This window comes from Ovis aries, chromosome 2, assembly GCF_016772045.2.
Source record: "Ovis aries strain OAR_USU_Benz2616 breed Rambouillet chromosome 2, ARS-UI_Ramb_v3.0, whole genome shotgun sequence".
NCBI classification, from domain to species: Eukaryota; Metazoa; Chordata; class Mammalia; order Artiodactyla; family Bovidae; genus Ovis; species Ovis aries.
Window position 1 is genome coordinate 233,490,058 of NC_056055.1, and position 21,298 is coordinate 233,511,355.

General features: G+C 46.5%; 1 protein-coding gene across 5 annotated transcripts; it reads left to right on the forward strand.

Moving 5' to 3' along the window:
* Positions 1–33: 33 nt before the first annotated feature.
* COPS7B (COP9 signalosome subunit 7B) lies at positions 34–20,530 on the forward strand. 5 transcript variants are annotated; one of them, XM_015092738.4, is made up of 7 exons: positions 34–139; positions 1,812–1,989; positions 5,485–5,560; positions 7,782–7,870; positions 9,803–10,005; positions 12,344–12,449; positions 18,789–20,530. In XM_015092738.4, the coding sequence occupies exons 2-7, from the start codon at positions 1,828–1,830 to the stop codon at positions 18,945–18,947; spliced, it is 795 nt and encodes a 264-aa protein (XP_014948224.1). In that variant the 5' UTR covers positions 34–139; positions 1,812–1,827; the 3' UTR covers positions 18,948–20,530. The 5 variants fall into 5 exon arrangements, with proteins under 5 accessions (XP_014948224.1, XP_042098305.1, XP_060264602.1 ...); NM_001162562.1 differs by lacking the exon at positions 34–139 and having other exon boundaries at positions 1,828–1,989; positions 18,789–18,946; XM_042242371.2 differs by lacking the exons at positions 5,485–5,560; positions 7,782–7,870.
* The last annotated feature ends 768 nt before the right edge of the window (positions 20,531–21,298 follow it).

Consider the following 21,298-nt stretch of genomic DNA (forward strand, 5'->3'; position numbering starts at 1 on the left):
GGGGAGCCTCAAGGGCAACGGGTCGGCGGAGGCAGAAAAGCGTCGGACGCCGGGCAGATCATGGACGCTTGACAACCTGCGGGCAGGCGCCGGGAGGCCAAGCCAGCGACCGAGACGACAGAGAGGCGGCGGAGGACAGGTAGGGGCCGGAGAGAGGGTGGGGCCCGGCGCGCCAGGCGCGGCTGGGCGGTCAGGCCTAGCGCCAACCGTGGGAAAAGCCCGCGGCCACACCGCCCCGCCCCCGCCCCGGAGCGCGCCCCTCTGCTCCTCACCCTGCACCCGCGGCCCTGCGCGGTACACGCTGCCCGCCCTAAAGCCCACCCCAACCCGCGACCCTCAGCGTCCGCACTGTGCTTACTCTCGCGTCTCCACCCGCAAAGGCTGCGGCTTTGCCCCTCTGCGGTCCATGAAAATAGCGCCCCCCGCAGGACGGGAATTCTCCCCTGAGTTCCTAGCCGCCTCCTTGGGCCCTCCCACTCCAGAAGAAAGCGGTTATCAGCGCCTCCTTATTATCTCTTTGCCCCCACGGGGTTTGCGTTTTAGGCCGAGATTTTTTTCGAGGGACCGAAGTTCTGTCCATGTTTTTACCCCTTCTCCATCCCCTATCATTCAGTGTCTTCACACATCTCCACTTGGAAGGGAGGTTTTTGTTTTTTCCTCTCCAAACACATCACCTTCCCCCGACATCTCCCTCATACCCTCTCCTCTTCTCCCTCCAGTTTCCCCTTTCCTTAGCAACCTTTATTCCTTTTATTTAGCACTTCATTTTTTTCTGTTTCCAACAAGACCTTCTAAGTAACCCTGGTGAAACGACGTACTTGTTCCTGTAATACTATGAAAGGACTGCAGCTCTTGGTGCCTGCCTCCAAAGGAAAACTTAGTTTCTCTTGTAGCAAGCTATCCTTTTTCGGTTTGTTCTCTTCTTCCCTCTACTACTCCTTCATTTTGTCACACTGCCCAGGATATATCATTCTTAGAGAAGTAATTCCTGTAGAGTAGATATACAGCGTGTGTATGTTCACATACACTCAGCTTGTCGTCAGTAGATTTTACAATCGAGGAACCCTCCTGTCCTAATGTCTTCAGGATGGCTATCTTCATTGTTTCCTCAAATCTTTTTATTGTTTTCTGGAGGTGTTCTACAAATTCTGAAGTTATATTTGGTGAAATGTTACATACCAGCAGGAGGCCAAATAAAGGGATTTTCCACATGGACTTAAACAGCATGTGTGCATGTATTCTCTTAGTTTGAATATGTTGCTCTTTATCTTTCAAGTTGATTCCCCTCTCCCCTTTTCTATTCAGTCAGTGATTTTTTGATTAAATGCATCATCTTTCTTGTCTGCCTTTTATTTTTCCTTATCTGTATCTGGTTGTAGGTGGGATTCTAATGACACAGTGGAAGCTATAACTGATTGCTTTTGCTTACATCTGATGCCTCTGTGTTTTGACAAGAGTCTCTGCTTCTTAACCAGAGTCTAAAAATGAGGTGAATATAAGACAGCTACTGAGATACTCCTGTGTGTTTCTTCAGGTCCTGGTTAGGTTTAAGGGCTTTGAAGGTGCTGCCTTTGGGGAAGGGTCAGATGGAATAAAGTGGCTTTTATTAAATGTTTCAAACCTCAGAATAAGAACCAAATCCCTGTAACTCCAGGTTAGACCCTACCATGTCACAAAGTGAGATCTGGACTCAGGAGCTGTTTTTTCTTTTTGAATACTGCAAAACTATTCTGATGTCTGATCCGGCATGAAATAAGCACAGATTTTGCAAAGGAGGAGGAAGAATGACTGAAACACTTTCTGTTGGACAGATCTCAAGGCCAGAGAATGGCAGGTGAACAGAAGCCCTCAAGTAACCTCCTGGAACAGTTTATCTTACTAGCCAAAGGTACCAGTGGTTCAGCCCTCACTGCTCTCATAAGCCAAGTTTTGGAGGCTCCTGGAGTATATGTCTTTGGAGAACTGCTGGAGCTGGCCAACGTGCAGGAGGTAAGGGCAGTTTTCAGACAATTTCTCTATCTTCTTTGTTTTAAACCTTCCCGAGATTCTTCCAGGGATTATTGGTGCTGAAGCATAGTGGACCTGTGAGGTGCTATTTTTGAGTGAGGGATGGTAATTGGTGAGGCAGGGGAAGTGAATGGGGATGAAATTCTGGGTTCCATCTGGTCAGTATTTTCATCTGAATTTGGAGTAAATTGAGATTAGTAGTAGCGTTAGTTGCTCAGTCATGTCTGACTTTTTGTGACCCCATGGACTGTAGCCTGCTAGGCTCCTCTTTCCATGGAATTCTCCAGGCAAGAATACTAGAGTGGCATTCCCTTTGCCAAGGGATCTTCCTGACCCAGGGGTCGAACCCCGGTCTCCTGCACTGCAGGCAGATTCTTTACTCTCTGAGTCACCAGGGAAGTGGTAGTAATTTGAAAGATAGGGGAAAAATCCAGTTGAACCTGATAAATTAGAAAAGTATAGTATCAGCATGAATGATGTTACTGGTAGTTCCAGTCATTCGTAGGGACAAAAAGCCTCTGGTATAAATATGGATATTGAAGATTGGTCAGGCACGTACATAGCAGGAAGTATTTGTTATTGAGCATGAGATGGGCATGGATAAAGAATATATTATTTCTGTGAAAAGGGCAGTTGAGTGCTAAAGATGTGTAAAAACAATATGACCTGAAAAGCTGGGAAGTAGTTCTTTTTGCTTTGTTTGCTTGTTTGGTAGTGGTTATTAAAACCTTGGGTATCACCTTTGGTTGTTGTATCTTAAAATGAGAATAATCAGGTGGAACAGAGCTACTTTTCCACCTCTGCTTTCCACCTAGGATATTTTCATATTTATTGATTGATGCTTTTATGTTGATTGATTTAAAAGTCTGGTGACATCTTTATTACATACTTTATTGTATTACATACTTTATTACACCAGGAGCTCTTGGTATGGAAGGCTGGCTTCTTCTACAGTGTCAGAGCTTCTTCCTGGTTGCCCAGTGTTACTCTTGCTCTGCTGAAGGCTGCCATGTGCAGGTCTGGGTGGTCCTTGTTCTTGAGGATCAGGTGCATGATGCTACTTAGAGTTGCCCGGGCTTTCTTGTCGATGATGGTCCACGTAAATCGGGTGACTGACTTTTGCTGGCCAGTTCTTCAGTTCATGACAGCAGGACAAATGCCTTTGCCATTGGCTGCTGGCTTCATGCTTATAGCCCTGCTGTGAGTCAGCCCGTTGTAGCAAAAGGAGTTGGGTCTTCAGGTTACTGGACTTGCTGTTGTACATGTGCTCATTCCTCTTGATTAAGAAGCTCGAGCAGTTCCCCTGGATCATCCCATGCAGGTGTATGGGTGTGGCATCAGTTCCTGTCCCTGCAACAGTTGAAAACAGAAAGACCCACTTTTTTTTTTATTGTAAATTTTTATTTAACATCAGACTGGCTTGCTGGACTGTAAGCTCTGTGAGGGTAAGGTCTATTCTGCGCACTGTTGTTTTCTTAGAGCTTCTTATGTACTCTGACACACCACAGACTTTCAGTAAAAATTTAATTACCAGAGATAGAAAGGCAATCCTGTGAGGAAAATTTAAGAAAATTTGAGTTCTTTTTTTTTTTAAAGACTTAATTGTTTGAGATCAGTTTAGATTCACAGCAAAGTTGAGAGGGAGGTACAGAGAGTTCTAATGTATCCCTTGCTCTCATGCATGTATGACCTGCCCCGTTACCAGTGTCCCCCACCAGTGTGGAATGTCACTGATGCATGACTGTCACCCAGAGACCAGAGTTTCTGTTAGGGTTCACACTTGGTGTTGTACAGTCTGTGGGGTGTGTGTGTGTGTGTGTGTGTGTGCTCAGTTGTGTCTGACTCTTTGAGACCCCATGGACTATAGCTCATCAGGCTTCTCTGTCCATGGGATTTCCCAGGCAAGAATACTGGAGTGGGTTGTCATGCCCTCCTCCAGGGGATCTTTCTGACCCAGGGATTGAACCCATGTCTCTTGTGTCCCCTCCATTGGCAGGTGGATTCTTTACCATGGCACCACGTGGGAAGCCCTTATGGATTTAGAGAAGCGGTTTGATGACATGTATCCACCATTACAGTATCAGGGAGAGCGTTTCACTGCCCCCAAGATTCTCTTCCTCCCCTCTAGTCCCTGACAACCACTGATGTTGTTACTTCTCCCAGAATGTCATATAGTTGGAAACATAACATATGTAGCCTTTTCAGATTGGCTTCTTTCACTTAGTAATATTGCATTTAAATTTCCCCCATGCCTTTTTGTGGCTTCATAGGTCATCATCTTTCAAAAGAAGAGATGGCCAGGAGTAATTTGTTTCTTCAGGTTTCTGAGAAGCCTGAATGAATATAAACAAGTAGTTGTTTTTTATGGAAGTTTGGGTAAGAGGAGATGGATGCAAATTAAAGTCAGAAAAATGTTACTGATTTGGGCCAGTGGGAGAAATTTTGGAGTGTCTGCCCTAGGGAAAATAGTCTTTTATGGCTAGTTTTGAAATTGTCTGTCTGAAAAGTGGGGACTAGATTTGATGGTCTCATCCACTTCTGATTGAGGACCTCGGGAGATTCTTGATAATCTGAGAAGGTAGGCCAGGGTGTTAGGATGCCAGAGTTCTCATTGGCGTGTTCAGCAGAGCACCTTTATCTTCCCACAGTTGATTTTCTTTCCATTTGTGAGCTGGGAATAAGCTAGTTGCCTTTCAGTGGTCAGAAATTACAGATGTAGTTTTTGGAACCTTTTAAAGTTGAGTGGTATTATTATTCTACAGAATGCCACTTGGTTCCTGTTTAGACTTTCCTGAGTTTGGTAAATTGGGAGAGTAACAGGTCATATTTGTGAGTAGGGAAAGCACATAGTTATGGTGATTGGCAGCAGAGCAGAGCAGAGTAGAGCAGCTCTCAGCAGAGCAGGACCACTTTTCTTTTTCTTCCACAGGTGGCTCGTTGCCGTTAGGGTTAGCGAGGAGTAGGTAATTTTGATGGACAGTTTTGTTTGGGGCTGTGCTGTGCTATTGAATCTTAGGCTTTGCTAATCTCCAGCATTCACAGTCCACTTGTAGTCCTGAAACTTGGAGCCACCCCTGTACTTTTTTCAGTTTGGATTAAGAGTGACTTACCCTGTACCCATCAAGCTGCGGTGTTGACAAAGCTGCCCCTGTCCTTGTTTCAATGGTGGGGAACGCTGAGAAAATTCCACTTGCTCCCAGTGCTTATTACTTTGTGCGCATCTGTGTGACAAAAGTAGTTCCCTTGGGCAAGCTGGGTAGAGTGTAAAGTGTGTATTCCTGAGAGAGATAATTTAAATATGGGCCCTTAATAACCTTATTTATTTTTTCCCAAAGAATCAGAGTTGGGAGGGATCTTAGGGACCAAGCAATAAAACAGTACAGAACTGTGGCCCGTGATCACCTGCCCTCTGCTCGAATGCTGCAGTGATGGGTAGACAGCTCACTCTGTGAACTGTTTTCTTTTTTCCCTCCTCAGCTTGCAGAGGGAGCAAATGCTGCTTATTTGCAGTTGCTGAATCTGTTTGCCTATGGAACATACCCAGATTACATAGGTGAGTTGGTTAAGATCCTCCACAGACGTCTCTTCATTATGTTACTCTGCCTGGATGTGTTGTCTTCCCGAGGCTCACAGAGGTCTGGGATATAATGGGGTGGGCGCTTACCTGGCTGTTTCTCATCTCACTGTGCTTTGTAGGTGACATCCCATGAGGACTTTGGTTCCCTCCTTTTATTTCCCAGTGGGTTAAAGGGGGCTATGTTTATGCTCATCCATAAATACAGCCCTTGTTTTTTTTTCAGATGAGGTTCTTGAGGACTGGTGTTGGTAGAGCACTTGGAGTGTTGTGAAATGTCAGAATACCCATGTGGAAAGTCTTTAAGTGTTAAATATTATCTAAATACCATCACCATATTGAAGGTTTGGAAAATAGGGGAAAAAGTCACTTGTAGTTGTACCACCCAAAACCACTTTTCGTTTTATGGTCCTGGACTTTTCCTCCCTTGTGCTTATGATTTCTGTAGGTATAATTAGATTATGTGTGCAATTTTATATCTTGCTTTATTCACTTATTTCATAGGTGTTTATCCATGTTTTACATCTTTATAGTCATTTTTAATATTTCATAATCTAATACTCCATAATCTACTTACCCAGTTCTCTTTTCTAGATCATTTGAGTCATTGTAAGTCATTGTACAGCATAGTCATTGTAACTGTCAGGAATGAAGTACATGCATGTCCAAACACTAACTTACATTCCACTCAAACCATTTTTTTCTGGCTTTCCTAGTTTATTTTAGTGGTATGACATAGACCTGGCATTTATTTTAGTGGTGTGACTCAAGGTCCTCACTGTGGTATCCCTGACTGCTCTTTTCTCGCACTTTCTCTCTCCCTGGTCACTTCCACTTAACTCTGTGCTGCCATCGCACTGGACAGTTTGCCACTTGCCAGTTTTTTCTGACCTGCACTTTGTTCCAGTGAGTGAATCCTTTGTTTCCATCCTCACGAAAGAGCAGCATTTTACAGACTCTGGAACCAGGATTCTTGGCTTTTATACTCTGTCTCCACTTCCACCAGTTGTGTGTCCTTTGGCAAATTAAGTGATCTTCTGTACCTCAGTCCCCTCATCTGTCAAAGGGGAGTGATAAAAAGGTCCTCTTCTGCACTTCTTGGGCTGGATGTTTCATCATTTAGAATTTCAGGGATTCTAAAAAGGTTATATGATTTTAAAAAGTTGTATGATGCATATACTTTTTTATGTAACACGCTTGAGAGATGTGGGCAAAACCAGTAATCAAACACATTCAAACACATTCAAGCAAAACAAATGACTATTCACAACAAATGGGATTAAAAAGCCTAATTCAGTTTAGGTCAGGAATTGGCACCACGTGAATTTCAGCAGGGTGCTCAAGGGGGAAGAAAGGCAGTTTGGATTCACCAATTGGAATCTAGAATTATGGGTAAGGAACCAAAGACATTTGGAATCTGATTTGTGGGGTGGTTGTGAGGACTCCCTGGTTGTGTGTGTGTACGTGTGGATCTGTGTGTGCACTTGCACTAAGTACAGCTTGCCGTCTGTTCCCTTGGCTGCTGCCATCGCTGTTGTTTTCATTATTGCTGTTGCTTACATTGTGCCCGTCCTTCCACAGTCATCTGAAGCTCCACCTTTTGTTCTGTTTTTCTATCTCCCCAGTCTGATTGCACTCACTTGTGTGAGCTCTTTTTCCCTTTGTTTTTCTCACCCTCTGGTCGTCTTCTGGTAACTTGTACCTTTCTTCTGGTAGTTCTCTTGCATTTGTAGCTGTTGAAACGTCAGATGACAACTAAGGACAAGTCCAGGGCCATTGAGTTGCCCAGCTCTGGGTGGTGGTTGGTGCTCCTGGAGTTGTGGGGTGCAGCAGCCCCGATAAGGCCCATCTTATTCCCCTTGAATCACTTAAGATAGTGCATTGCGCATAACAGGTACTCTGGGAAGACATTGAAAATAGTATTCCGTTAAGATAATTTTCATATCATTTTGTGCAGTCATGCCTGGCTTCTTAGGAGACCCAGCTTAGGTGTAGACATTCAGTTTTTTTCTTCTTTGGAAGCACATGGTCTTTGAGTGAAGACAGGAGGCGCTGATGGAACATTTGCCTCATGAGTAAGTGCAGAGTCATGACAGTGATTCAGTAGTAGGTTTGATGTGGGGAGTTTGTGTGCTTATTCCATGAAGAAATCCTAATTTTGTTTTGTGTCTTGATTTTTGTGGTGGGTGGGACTGAGCAGCCAACAAGGAGAGCCTGCCAGAACTGAGCACAGCTCAGCAGAACAAGCTGAAGCACCTCACCATCGTGAGCTTGGCGTCGAGGATGAAGGTACGGCCCCAGCCCTTTCCTGTCTTCTTCCTCACCTCGAGGCAGGTATCTCGTTGGCATCAGTGTGGGAACTCCCAGCTGCACACGGCAGAGTTGCATCATAAATGCATAAAATTTGCCTGGCAAAGGACAAAAGAGAATAAGATAGCAGTTAAAATAGTGTAGATATTTACTCACGATTCCGTTTAGGAAGAGTATGCCCAGGAGTGATGTGAATCAGCAGGTCTCAGTTCTGGCATGCCGTGGTACCCCACGTGCTTGAGCATTTGCCATGCTTAAAGGAGACTGCTGTTTCAAGACACAGATTTTTCAAACAGCAAGGCATCTCAAGGCAAGTTAACCACTTCAGCTGTTGCTCAATACACAGTGAACTGTTCCCATGCTGGAGGAATAACTTGTATGCTGGACTTACTGAGAGGTCGATTTTTTAATAAGCTGCCTTCCTCTGGGGATTTTCAAGGTTGAATATACTAATTGGAACTTTTTGCCTATGCTGACTTCTGACCCTAACCTCCTGTAAAATACCACTCCACTATATCTCTGAGTTCTTTGCTCCACTCAGTTTAGATGACATGCAACCATCTGCTCATAGCCATTAACAAAGAAGATCCAGGTTCAGTCAATTTATAGTTGGTTTTTGGTTCTCTGCTCAATCCTAACCTAAATGTCTTCAGTTTTCGTGAAGCTGTGCCTTTGAAAAAGTTTGCTTTTTGTTTTTTCCCTCTGTGATTGAGCTAGAAAGATGTCTATTTGTTCTTGGATTGTTGTTTTCACTTATTAATATTATTTTATCTGGTCTAATCACAGATTTCTGATTCTCAGCTGGGCGTTACAGGTGGGAGACCTGTTTTGTTAGGAAATGAGGACCTGAACTCTTTTTTTTTCCTTTTGTCCTGATCATGGACTTCTCAAGTATAGCAAAGAGTAGTAGTGACTCTTTACCTCGTTTTTGCAACCTCTCATTGTAAGCCCATGTACCAACTCTGGATTTCAGACCTTTAGTCATAGAACACCCCTCAGGTAGGTTTGTCATATTCTCTGCATACATCTTCCTTCTGTCTGTTTCTGCAGATTTGATTGCTCTGTTAATTTTCAAGCGAATAGTGATGTGTCAGAGGAATTGCAGAAAACTGGGTATTTAAATATCCAGTTTCCTTGGAGTCATGCAGAGTTTTGGTACAGCCCATTACAGGACTACTATTGGGGAGTTGACTTTGTTGGGTAAGAGACTAAGAAAGCAAATGTAAATTTCAGGATGACCTTTGAGCTAGCAGTACCGAGTGGCCACTTGTAGGTGGGTGTGTTAGCCTCTAAGTTTTTAAAATTTGTGCTCTGCTGGGCAAGCAGCCAGTTTGTCTCTCTGGTGTCTGAGATTGTTGGGAGTTTTTTGATGACCTAGCATGTTACACAAATTCTGCAAGCTTCCAGAAGGCAGCACAGTGCCAGATACTGAGTATTTTTCTCTTCTCAGCTGAAAAGTGAGCAACGTCCACTAGGCAGAGGATGGAGGAGAATGCATTCCTAAGATACTGTGGGTCTGGTTTGGATCCCACTGGTCTCACAGCTCTTTTATCCATCTCTTGTTGCCATGAGTGAAAGTCGCTCAGTCGTGTCCAACTCTTTGTGACCCCATGGATTGTATAGTCCATGGAATTCTCTAGACCAGAATTACTGGAGTGGGTAGCCTTTCCCCTCTTTAGGGGATCTTCCCAACCTAGGATTGGAACCCAGCTCTCCTGCATTGCAGGCAGATTCTTTACCAGCTGAGCCACCGGGGAAGCCCAGATCTCACCGCACTGTAAATGTTACTAATTACCACTGGACTGCACTTCCCAAAGTCCTGAGGCAGACGTTGGCGATCTGGGTAATAACTGGAATTTTCTTGAATGTTTACCAGTGGTTTTGTAAGTATGATGCACACCTTCTCTACAGTGTATCCCTTACTCCGTGCTGCTGAGGGACCTGGAGATGCGGAACCTCCGGGAACTGGAGGACCTCATCATCGAGGCGGTCTACACTGACATCATCCAGGGCAAGCTGGACCAGCGAAACCAGCTGCTGGAAGTGGATTTCTGCATTGGCCGTGACATCCGAAAGAAAGATATCAATAATATTGTCAAGACCTTACATGAATGGTGAGGCTCAGAGAAGGAGGCGCCCCCATCTTTGTTATTGTTTAGTCGCTAAGTTGTATCTGACTCTTTTGTGACCCCAAGAGCTGCAGCCTGCCAGGCTCCTCTGTCCATGGGATTTCCCAGATGAGAATCCTAGAGTGGGTTGCCGTTTCCTTCTCCAGGGGATTTTCCCGACCCAGGGATTGAACCCACATCTCCTGCACTGTAGGCGGATTCTTGACCACCGAGCCACCAGGGAAGCCAACTGCCCCCTGCCGCCCGCCTTTAGGAAGGGGATATCTAGCCTGGCCTTTGTGCTTCTGTTTGGGGAAATGTGGTCTTCAGGTATCAGCGGGGGCTGCCTGGGTGCTGGGACCTTGGGACAGCAAGCAGGGTGTGAGCTGCATTTGTGACTATAGCTTTGTGACAGCAAGAATCACTTCAGGCTGCCTAATGTCATAGTTGTAAAATTGTTCTTGTCCTGTGCAAATGGGGGCTAATTAGCAGCAGGCTGTGAAGTGCCCAGGGTTGGCAGGTGGAGTCTCTTAAGCCTGACACTGATCCTATTGCTTTGCAGACTCACCCTCAGCCTTTGACCAAGCTAGGGAATTTGTGTCAGTAAGACTTTGTGGATAAGAGAACCATATTCAGCATCAGTAACATTGGGCTAGCGTTTGTAAAACACCGTGAGGGATATTGAAGACAAGGAATAGGTTATTCTGAATTGGGACATAGACTCAGGTATTGAATATTTGATAACCATATTCTGGTATATAAAAAGAAGTGGGACATTTGCACATATGCTATTTTAATGGAATTGGATGCATGTGAGAGCTGTTGCACATTCCCATTCTACAAGAATTTGTTACAGTTATTAAAAACCAAGTTGTGAAGGAGGGCCAGGATGAGAGTATAGTTGGAGGTGAGGAGAGTACAGTTGTAGGTGGGCTCATGGCATGTTTGAGATCATGAAGCAGGGCAGGTCGGCTTTGTGCAAGGGGTGGGGGTGAAAATTGTCTTTAAGCAGACTGACTCTCAGACTGACTCTCCGGCTTTGCTGCTGCTGCTGCTGCTGCTAAGTCGCTTCAGTCGTGTCCGACTCTGTGCTACCCCATAGATGGCAGCCCACCAGGCTCCGCCATCCCTGGGATTCTCCAGGCAAGAACACTGGAGTGGGTTGCCATTTCCTTCTCCTGGCTTAGCCGCAGGAGGTGTATATCCAGGGAGGTACGGCCCAGCTTTGACCTTCTAGAGGTCCAAAGCCCTCTGAGCTTCCCTCGCTGCAGCTCTTGTCAGACCCCCGGGCTGTTGCTGCCCACGCTTTACCCCGGGTTCCGTCCTAGGTGTGACTCCGTACATCTTCCCTTTACAACATGTGACACAAACAGGAGCTTTCAAAAGAGTGTAAAACTGTTAAGTCAGAATAGATGGGAAAGAAACTTATAAAATACCGCTAACGTGAACATGGTCTGGAAGAGAAGCTTTCGGTGTCTAGTCCTGCTGAAGTTGGCTGTCTGTTTCTGTCTTTGAGATGACCAACACAGTTTTCACCTCCAACATCTGGCGTCAGCGTATTTGCACTCAGGGCTCTCCTAGCTCCCAGGGTGTCTACGAATTCTTACCCCTTGTTTTTAGGCATTGGAGTTAGATTTGAAACAAAGCTGGTACATAGAGTGATATCACAGGTACGGCAGAATGTTCACAACTGCTGACTCTGAAGTGGAGGGGAGGTGGGTATTTACTGTAGCTTCAACTTTTTTTTTTACATTTTAAAATGTGCAAAATAAAAAGTGTGGAAAATGAAATAATGAGAAGGTGGGTGGCAACCAGGAAGTAACACACTTCTAAGAAAAAGGGCAATCTTCAAAATAGGATGCTTTTAGAAAATAATTTTTTCTGTTGAGAAAACTGATCAGTTATTGCCACCTGTGCAGTCTCTCCTAATTCCTTTAATTGCATGGTCTGTGTCACTTTCTTGTGGGACACAGAGGTTGGAAATTGAAGCTGTATTCTAAGAAACCACCCCAGGGACTTCCTTGGTGGTCCTGTGGTTAAGACTCTGTGCTCCCACTGCTGGGGGCGTGGGTTTTATCCCCGGTTAGGGAACTAAGATCCTGCATTCTGCATGCCATGGTCAAAAATAAACTCTTAGGAAATCGCTCCATATCCTCTGTGTTTGTTTCCATGTGCCCTGTCTTATGTATTTAGTAACAACCTGTCCTATGGCAGGAGTGAAGGGGCAAGAGCCCCTGCAGATAGAATGTTCCAGCAAGTGTCTATGGAGCTGGGGAGGGAGATTTGGAAGACTGGTGGACTCCCAGGCTTCTCTGCAGCTCGTGGCTGGTTCTCTCCTGTGTAGGTGTGATGGCTGCGAGGCAGTCCTGCTGGGCATCGAGCAGCAAGTTCTGAGAGCCAACCAGTACAAGGAGAACCACAGCCGAACTCAGCAGCAGGTAGAGGCCGAGGTAAGGCAGGGACTGTCTGTCCCCACTCCCAGGTATCCCTGTTTGTTCCTTGTCTCCTGAATCTTGGCGTAGATGAAGTGCTCACGAGTGGGCCTTGGGCAAGGTGCTCGTGTAGAGGACATTGTGACCCATCCCTGGGCTTGGTGCTCTCCGTCTCCTTTCTGATTCCCAGTCGCCAGAGGGTGAGTGGGCTTGGAGACCAGCATGTTGTAATTCCTCAGCTCACACACACTTTGCAGCTGCACAGCACAAGAAACGAGTTTGGGGATGGCATTCAGGGTGGATGGAGGGTTGATGGTTACTAGGCTGGGCGGAGGCACCTGGCATCCAGGCCTAATGCTGCGCTCCTCCGCTGTGTGGTGGGTACGCCGTGTTCATTTTATTCTCTAATCTATGCGTGTTTGTCATAACCTTTGAAAATGCATCATATGTTTTATCCTGAACAAGAAAGAAAGGGAAAAAATTCAGTGGATGGAACGCAAGTGGAAGTAAAAGTGTGTGATTGTGGTATTAGACACCTGGTTATTCAGGACACTTTTAGCCTCTGGGAGACGCAGGCTCCAGCCCTGCATCTGAATGGGCGTTTGTGAGCCTGTAGCCTGGACACCCGTGGGAGTCATCTCCCAATTTGTTTGGAGCCCTGAAGATCAGAATTTTAGCACTGAAAGTTCTTTTCTGGTATGATGGAGCTTGAGGCATTAATGATATTTAATGAATTTTAAAAGTCAGGTGTCCTAGAGTATGGCAGACTGGAACCCAGAGTTAGAGGTAAGGAACATAAGAAATAGGTGGTCATGCCTTTCAAAGGGGGATTTGTGAAATTTGAAGATTTCCCCTACTCTTGTATGTATTTCTTGAAAATAAAACCTGTATCTTATTTAAATTAAAACCTGATCTTTGTAAGACCAGCTCTTTGTCCCGTGCCTTATGCATAATAAGTGCTCAAATGATTGTTATATATTTCAGGCACACCCTGTAAGTATCAGTGAACTGCCGAAGTCTGCTTTTCACAAACTAGAGAGAATTTATTTTATGTGCACAAACACTCGTGTATACTACACAGGCACACCTACTCTGGGAATGTTCCACCTGTTGTAAATTTTTAACCCTACTTCTTGCAGGAGAAGTGTGATCTATATTTAGTTTAGCATTAGTCAAAGACAGATACAATTAGGAAAATAAGCCTGCAGTTTCTCTAATGAGCTCTGTGATCCCCTGTTGAAGATTGTAGTTTTTTCTCTGACCTGGGATTGATGTCTGAGTGAAGTAGGAAAGGCTAACCTCTCTCCTCTTCACTGATCTCTCTCTCTCCTCTTCACTGACTCTTCCCTATAAATCAGACCTAGGAAATAGGAGATTTAGAGGCAAAACGCCCACCTGACCCGGGATCACCTGAAACGCTCTTTAACCTGGTTGGTCGCCCAGGAGGAGGCTGATCGCTGCTGGCTGCCCCAGTGTGGTTGAAGTGAAGTGAAAGTCACTGAATCGTGTCTTTGTGACTCTGTGGACTATACAGGCCATGGAATTCTCCAGGCCAGAATACTGGAGTTGGTAGCCTTTCCCTTTTCCAGGGGATCTTGCCAACCCAGGGATTGAACCCAGGTCTCCTGCATTGCAGGCGATTCTTTACCAGCTGAGCCACAAGGGAAGCCCAAGAATACTGGAGTGGGTAGCCTGTCCCTTCTCCACCGGATCTTCCTGAGTCAAGAAGTGAACCAGGGTGATTGGACTGCTGCCAATTGTGTGGCAGGTGGTGGGCTTGATTGTGGTGGTTTGCCAAAATGAATGATACTAGTTGTAGAACTTTGAATGGCTCCAGTTTATTTCCATAATAAATGGCATCTGATGAAAGAAGGCACTGACTGCCTAATGTGGAAGCCCAACCAGTAGTTAGACAACAGTGTGGACTCCTTAAAGTACGGTTATTAAACGAGAGAGCCAGCACGCGTGGACTTGCCGTCAGCAGTCCGCTGCTGGAAAACACAGCTGCTCCAGCTGGCAGGGCCTGATGCTGCCACCAGGTGGCAGTAAGGGCTTGCTTAAGTGCAAGAGAAAGAAATTTGGGCCAACTAAAGGACAGGGAAGCCTGATGTGCTGCAGTCCATGGGGTCGCAAAGAATTGGACACAACTTAGCAATTGAACAGCGACAACAACCAAGGTTACCTCCACTACCAATTAAAGCAGCCTTCTAATTTGGTCTTTCCTGGTGGCTCAGACAGTGAAGAATCTGCCTGTAATGCAGGAGACCTGGGTTTGATCCCTGGGCTGGGAAGATGCCCTGGAAAAGGGCATGGAAGCCCACCCCAGTATTCTTGCCTGGGAAATATCCCATGGATAGAGGAGCGTGGCGGGCCACAGTCCATGGGGTCGCCAAGAGTTGGACACGACTGAGCAATTAACACTTTGACTTTTCACTAATTTGATACTCTTCTAGGAAATCTAGAACAGACAACTATGAGAAGAGTGGGAGTGTGGCTAAAGCCCAGAGCCTAGTCAGTTTTTCTAAACGCATGGCCTGGCTACTACCTGCAGGGTGTTGATTGTGCCCTGGCTGAAGGCACAAGAGGGAAGGTGCTCCCTGAGTGTTTGTTGACTTGGAAACAGATCTACCGCCAAGCTGTAATTCTGTTCTATTCTGCTTGTACCTGTGCTTCTGTTGCTCTTAGCTTGTTTAGTCCTCTTCTCAGCTAAGTTGGTCTGTGTTTATTTTTAAGTTAGATTGGTGTTCTCAGAGGGGAAACCTTCGTTTTTTTTCCCCTCAAATCTTATAACAGCAAACTTCTGGTGGCTATTAGCTTTAAGAGCCTTCCCTCTTAATGAAGTCAGCCCCATACAAACTGCCTAAGAATAATCTCTCCTTTTAGTCTTTCACAGAAATAACACTAATTAGTCACAATGCCAGCATACCTGCAGGAGATAGAGCAGTGACGTCACAAACTGTTTGTCATCTCCAAGCAAATGCTCTGGAGGGAGGTAATGATCACCTCCACAAAGTACCTCATCACTTATATTTGATTTTGGAATGTATTCTTCTTCCTATTTGAATGTGCTTATAAGTCTGATGTTGTGTGGAATGTCAATGTATAGCTCTTGCTGCATTTACAAAATAGGCCATTTTCCAGTCAGGTAGGTAATACAGCATAACTGGACAAAGTACACTCTTTTCTTTCTCAATACGGAGAATCTCCCAGAAGCTGAGTTAGTGACAGACCTTGAGCCCGTGGGCTGTTGGCGTGTGCTTCCCCGTGCCTCCTGGGAGACTTCTTGCCTTCTCCCTGGTCTCCTTTTCCCTGTGGCCCTTTCCCTACTATGTGCTCTGCTTCTGTTGTCTGCCTTTGCTCAGCCCCACAGCTCAAAGGTGTTTTCCTGCCCGAGAGCTGTCTCGATTCTCCTTTTACCTGAATATCTAAAGTCTCTAGTAGAACTAGCCTGTGATTGTGTTAGCAGGCGCTCATAATCTGAGGGACCTGCCGAACTCTAGGTCATCTGTGGTAATGGGATGGCGCTCGCCTGCAAGCCAGACTGCTCAAGGAAGAAAATTAGAAGGCAGCACGACACTGAGGCCAAAGAAGCTCAGCCTGCAGGATATCAATCATTGTTTCAAGGGTGCCTCTGTGAAGGCAGAGTTAGACTTCTCAGGATTGTTCCGTGGAGCTGAGACAGACTTAATTGACGGACCTGCCTGAGTGGCCACTCTTGGGTTCTAGAAGGAGGTGTCTATGGTTAGACCTGGGGAGTTATTATAGAAAGCTGGTTGACTCTCCCTTTCAACTCTGAGAGTCTGTAACTGGCTCAGCAGTCTCCTTTGTAAGTTCCATGTGTTTAAATGCCAACAGTCAAACTGATTGAGCACGGTATATGCATAACGACCCACTGTGAGCCATGTCATGACCCCACCCCCACCCCATCCAGCTGAGAGGCCTTGTGAGGATAAAGGGCCTCATTTCTTCAGGAAGCCCTCTTTTCACCTGGGTCGTGTTTACCCAACTGTGGAGGGCTCAGCTTTGTCAGCGTGTAGTCGTAACTACAGGAAGCCAGATGGGAACCCCTGAAACACAGAGGGGACACAGCATGTAGGAGGCCACCATCTGACAGTGAGAGGCGCTGCCAGGCAGTGTAATTGAGGGGAGACAGGTCAGCGTGTTTGAGTGGTCAGGGTGAGTTTGTGGAAGAGGTGGGGTCGGAGGGGGCTAGTGAAGGAGGAGGCCTGCCCAGGCTGGAATGACAGGGTGTGCAGGACAGGCAGCTAGGCAGAGGGAAATGACTGCTCCCGCGTGTGCGGCCGGGGACTTGGCGTGGCTCGAATGGAGGGCATGTGTTGTGAAGGGAAGGATGGTACAAGGTCTTGAATGGTGTGTCAGAAATGGAAAACAAGCCAGATTTGTCTTTGAGGTAGGTCTCGTTTCTTCATGTGGCATGCCAGTGTCACCAACCACCCCAAATATCAGCTTATTGGGAGATAGTTTCTATAAGAAACTGAAAAGGTAAACAGGCACTTGAATGCTTAGAGAACGTATCAAACCGGACAAGCCTTGGAGTGTTGTTTTATAAAGCAGTGATAACTGAGAAGTTACATTTCTTAATCTCTCCTCCACGGCCATCAAAATAGGCCTTGAAGTAAGAGAAAGAGCAGCAGGCTGTCCACTTGCTTCAAATTCTTCGCTCACTACCTCACCAAGTAACTCTCTTGAACAGGAGATAACAGAGTAGCAGTGAGCATGGGAAGGTCCATGATGGGGTCCTGAGATGGCAAGTCTTGGCCTGGCAGACACTGGATGAACCCAGCCTTGGATTCGGTGGCCCTCTGTGTCCACTGTCCCCATTCACAGCCCTCTGTTGATGGTCCTCTTAGAAATGTCATTGAGATGACTGAGGGGACAGCAGTTTTGAGGCGTGGCTGTTCCTACATCTCAGAACAACAAAAACAAAATGACCTGCAGTCTAGTCTAGGCCCATTTCGCAGATGACAGCTCTCCTCCAGGAACCTAATTTTTATGTTGCTTTCCTTTCTGCATTTGGACTGTCTCTTACTCAAGCTCCTGATACTCTGACTGTTGAGAAGTATTGATGGTGATAGCTCCCTTCTTGTTCTGTAAGAAACCAGGGCTTCTTCCCAGAGAACATGGAAGCCACCAAACAGACGAAGCTGCTTACTTTCTTACCAACAAGTGTACACTTTTCTCTGCACCAGCCTTCTCTTTCTTCCTTCTAATGATTGGGGGAAAAAGTTGATATTTCCTCTTCTGTTTTTCTTCCCTTTATTATTATTCTCCTCAGCTAGCTGAAGGGCAAAGATATGAATGATCCTTTAGAACTGGCATTGGGAAACGTGTATAAATATGGGCATAGGAGCACACAGTTTGTAGGACAAGTTGGTACAGTCATGTTTCAGAAGGCAGTATAGTAGTAGTTAACTAAAGTAAAATGTGTAAACCCTTTGATCTGGAAAGCTCCACAGGTGTTCACAAAAGTATGCAAAGGCTGTTCATTGAAGCACCATACATAAGTGAAAAGCAAGCTAGGAACTAATTAAGAAATGGTAGAACATTCATAGAACAGTACATCCATGTTACTGTATAGGATATGTTCAGGAGGAGGTGCTTGAATATCCATTAAGAAAGGTCTGCTGAAAACAGTACTGTGATTCCATTCTTTTTGACTACATTTTTTGTCATTGGTCACTTAGTTGGCTGAAGTTTACCTTCTAGTTGCTTATTCAAGAAAGAAAGTATTAGTTGCTCAGTCATGTTCTTTGTGACCCCATGGAATGCAGCACACCAGGCTCCTGTGTCCATGGAATTCTCCAGGCAAGAATACTGGAGTGGGTTGCCATTCCCTTCTCCAGGGGTCGAATCCAGGTCTCCTGCATTGCAGGCCGATTCTTTACCATCAGAGCCACCAGGGAAGCCGAAATAAAGGCTCATGCAGTTGTGTTCCAAAGTTCTTGTGAAAATAGTCTGCGGTTTCATACCTCAGCAGCGGTCAGCTGAGTATAGCGTCTTGTGTCACCCTTTCTTTTTCCATGGCCATTTTAGTCGGTGCTTTCTTCACCTGCTCTGTTGTACCTTTTTGCCAAATGGTCCACTACCACTTGGCTTGTTTCCCGTTCTCAACCAAGAAAGCATCATTCGTTCTGCTTTTCTGCTTGACTCATTTCCACATACCTTCTGTGAGCAGCCCCTGCTCATTCTCCCCTTGTGTGGGTTTCTGGAGATAATCTCAGGTCTTCTTGCAGAGGGCTCTGGTTTCTTCGCTGAGTGGCCCCCGTTGTTGCAGGAGCAACTTGTGAGTTTCTGGCACGTACGAGCTGAGCACGCCAATTCTCTGTCTCCCTCCAGGTTACCAACATTAAGAAGACCCTCAAAGCTACCGCGTCCTCCTCGGCTCAGGAGATGGAACAGCAGTTGGCCGAACGAGAATGTCCCCCTCACGCCGAGCAGAGGCAGCCCACTAAGAAGATGTCCAAAGTGAAAGGTCTGGTCTCCAGCCGCCACTAGGGCCGGCTGGGGCAGCTGGCACTCACCAGGCCTGGGTCAGGTGGGGAGGGGACACTAAGGGCCTGCTTCCTCCCCTCTCCACCTTCCGTGAGTTCCAGACCTGCCCGTCCCCTCACCAGCGCCTCCCCCCTCGTTGGTACTGTTCCAGAAGAACCGTTAAAGTCCCTCCCCCCACCCTACCGCCCCTGTCCCCAGTTGCTCCCTTCAGACTCAGGGGCTCCACGGATGCCATCCCAACAGGGCCGACACTGCCCAGCTTCCCTCCAGGAGGTTCTCGTTTCTGTCTAAGGGCTTGTCTCCCTCCCAGTTTTCCTTTTGCTTCGTGTCATTTTGTCAGGCTGTTCATAAGCCGGAAGCAGCTTTAACTGGCCCGCAGGGATGGGTGCTCTCTGAGTGAGGGGGCCGCATTCCTTCTCCAGCCCCTTGTACACAGTACCCACAGAGGTGTGGGCGCTCTCTAGTAGCCAGGTATCAAAATGCTTCGTTTTCCCTCTCCTGCCTTACCCCTTGTTGGCAGCTCCGATCAGGCCATGGAGGGATGCCGACGCTGGGCTGTGTTTACCAAACCTGCGGGTTTTCAGCCTCTTAATGCCCAGCTCCAATCTCTCATTAGCTGGGAGCGCTGGGCTGTCTTTACCCCTGGTATCTGAGCACCAGTGCTGGGTTGCCATGGGTCTGCTGGGTGGCAGAAGTCTCTTCCAGCTTGGTGTTCTCTGGTGGCTTCGCTCCCTGCTGCCTTGTGACTACTCAGACTGGCCTTTGGTGTGAAGGCCCCGGCTGCCCACGGGGGCTGTCTGCCAACATTCGCTCTCCCGAGGTCTTTAATTCCTCCCGGCTGCATCCGTGGTGGGGATGGTGTGTCGCGGCCCCTCTGGTGAAGGATTTGTTGCTGCTTCTGTTTCTTTCTTCCCACCCTCCCTGGCTGGTGCCCCAGAGCCCTCTGATGATGGCATTCTCCTGGCAAGAGAAAAGGACTTGACTAGTAGCCTTTCTGAACTTGAACAGTTTCAGGTTATATTTTAATTTTTTTTTTTTTTTTGTACAGGTTCTGATTCTAATACATTTCAACATGCCTTTTTTCCCCCTCGTGTCAATATTTGTTATAGACTAATCGCCGGGGGTTTTCACCTGCTTGGAGGGTGGTGTGTGTGTATGTGTGCGTGTGGTGGTGTTTGTTGGTTTTTTTTTTAAGGGGAGGTGGAGGTCCTGGGCCGATATTAAAGAGAGAAAAAGCACAGTTTAGAACAAAAAATAAACGTAGATTTAATGTATGTGACTGTAAAATGTGGGGTTGCATAGCTGGTGGATCTCAAGGGGCTGGAATTAGGGGGTTCAGGGAACAGGTGATACTGTGTCCGTGCCATGGTGAAGAACAGATTTCTCCTTTTTCCAAAATGTCCAGCAGCTGCCTGCCATTGACTGAATGTTAACAAAGTGTTCTTGTTTCCTTTCTTATAATCCATGTCCCCATATTACATGCCCAGCTGGAGGGTTTAATTCCCAAAGTATGTTTCATGAAACCCTTTGGTAGATGCTCTGTGGAAAGGGGGTTCTGTTGTTAAATAAATCTGGCACATCCTGCATCCCATATCCTCACTGGAAGTTCATTGTTAAGGTCTCAGAGGAGGCCTGGGGGAGGAAGCCGGTTCCCACACTCATCTCAGCACCCAATCCTTTTTGGTAATTTTTAGTGGAACACATTTTGGGGATATTTTTGGAAACATAGTATTTTTCAAAAACACCTCCCAGCCTTATAGGTTTTCCCACCTATTCCTTCTAGATCCAGAATAGTCACTTGTTCTTACAAGTGGTCCTCGATCCTTGTTTCCTGCCAGGGAGCAGGTTAGGAAACGTGACCCATCTGTAGGAAGTGTGCACCCACTTGTCTGACTGCCCCAGGCCCTCAGGGGCTCCAGGTTCACCTGCTCCACGGGTCTGCTGTTCCTTACAAATAGTAGTGACAGTCATAAGAACAAGACCCACAAGGTGCCCTACCGAATGGCTTCATCTACAGTAAGTCCCTCCCACTCAACAGTCTCCTGAGATTGGTAAGGTAAGTATTGTTAGAGCCATCCTCACTTTACATGGGAGAAAATGGAAGCTCAGAGATTCAGAGTCCCCTGGTGTTCAGGGGTGAAACGAAGACTCCTGGATCTCTGGACTTGAGTGCCCAGCTGTCTTCTCTAGCTGGTCCCCAAACACCCTCAGTACCCTTCTACTTGCTTATTCCTCTGTGGGCCCCTCTCACTCTTAACTGACACCCAACGCATCACAGCCTGTCCCCCCCCACTCCCCCCCCAGACCCAGCCAGCCACTTGGTAAGGAAGCAGAAGGTAGCGTGGGGCACCAGG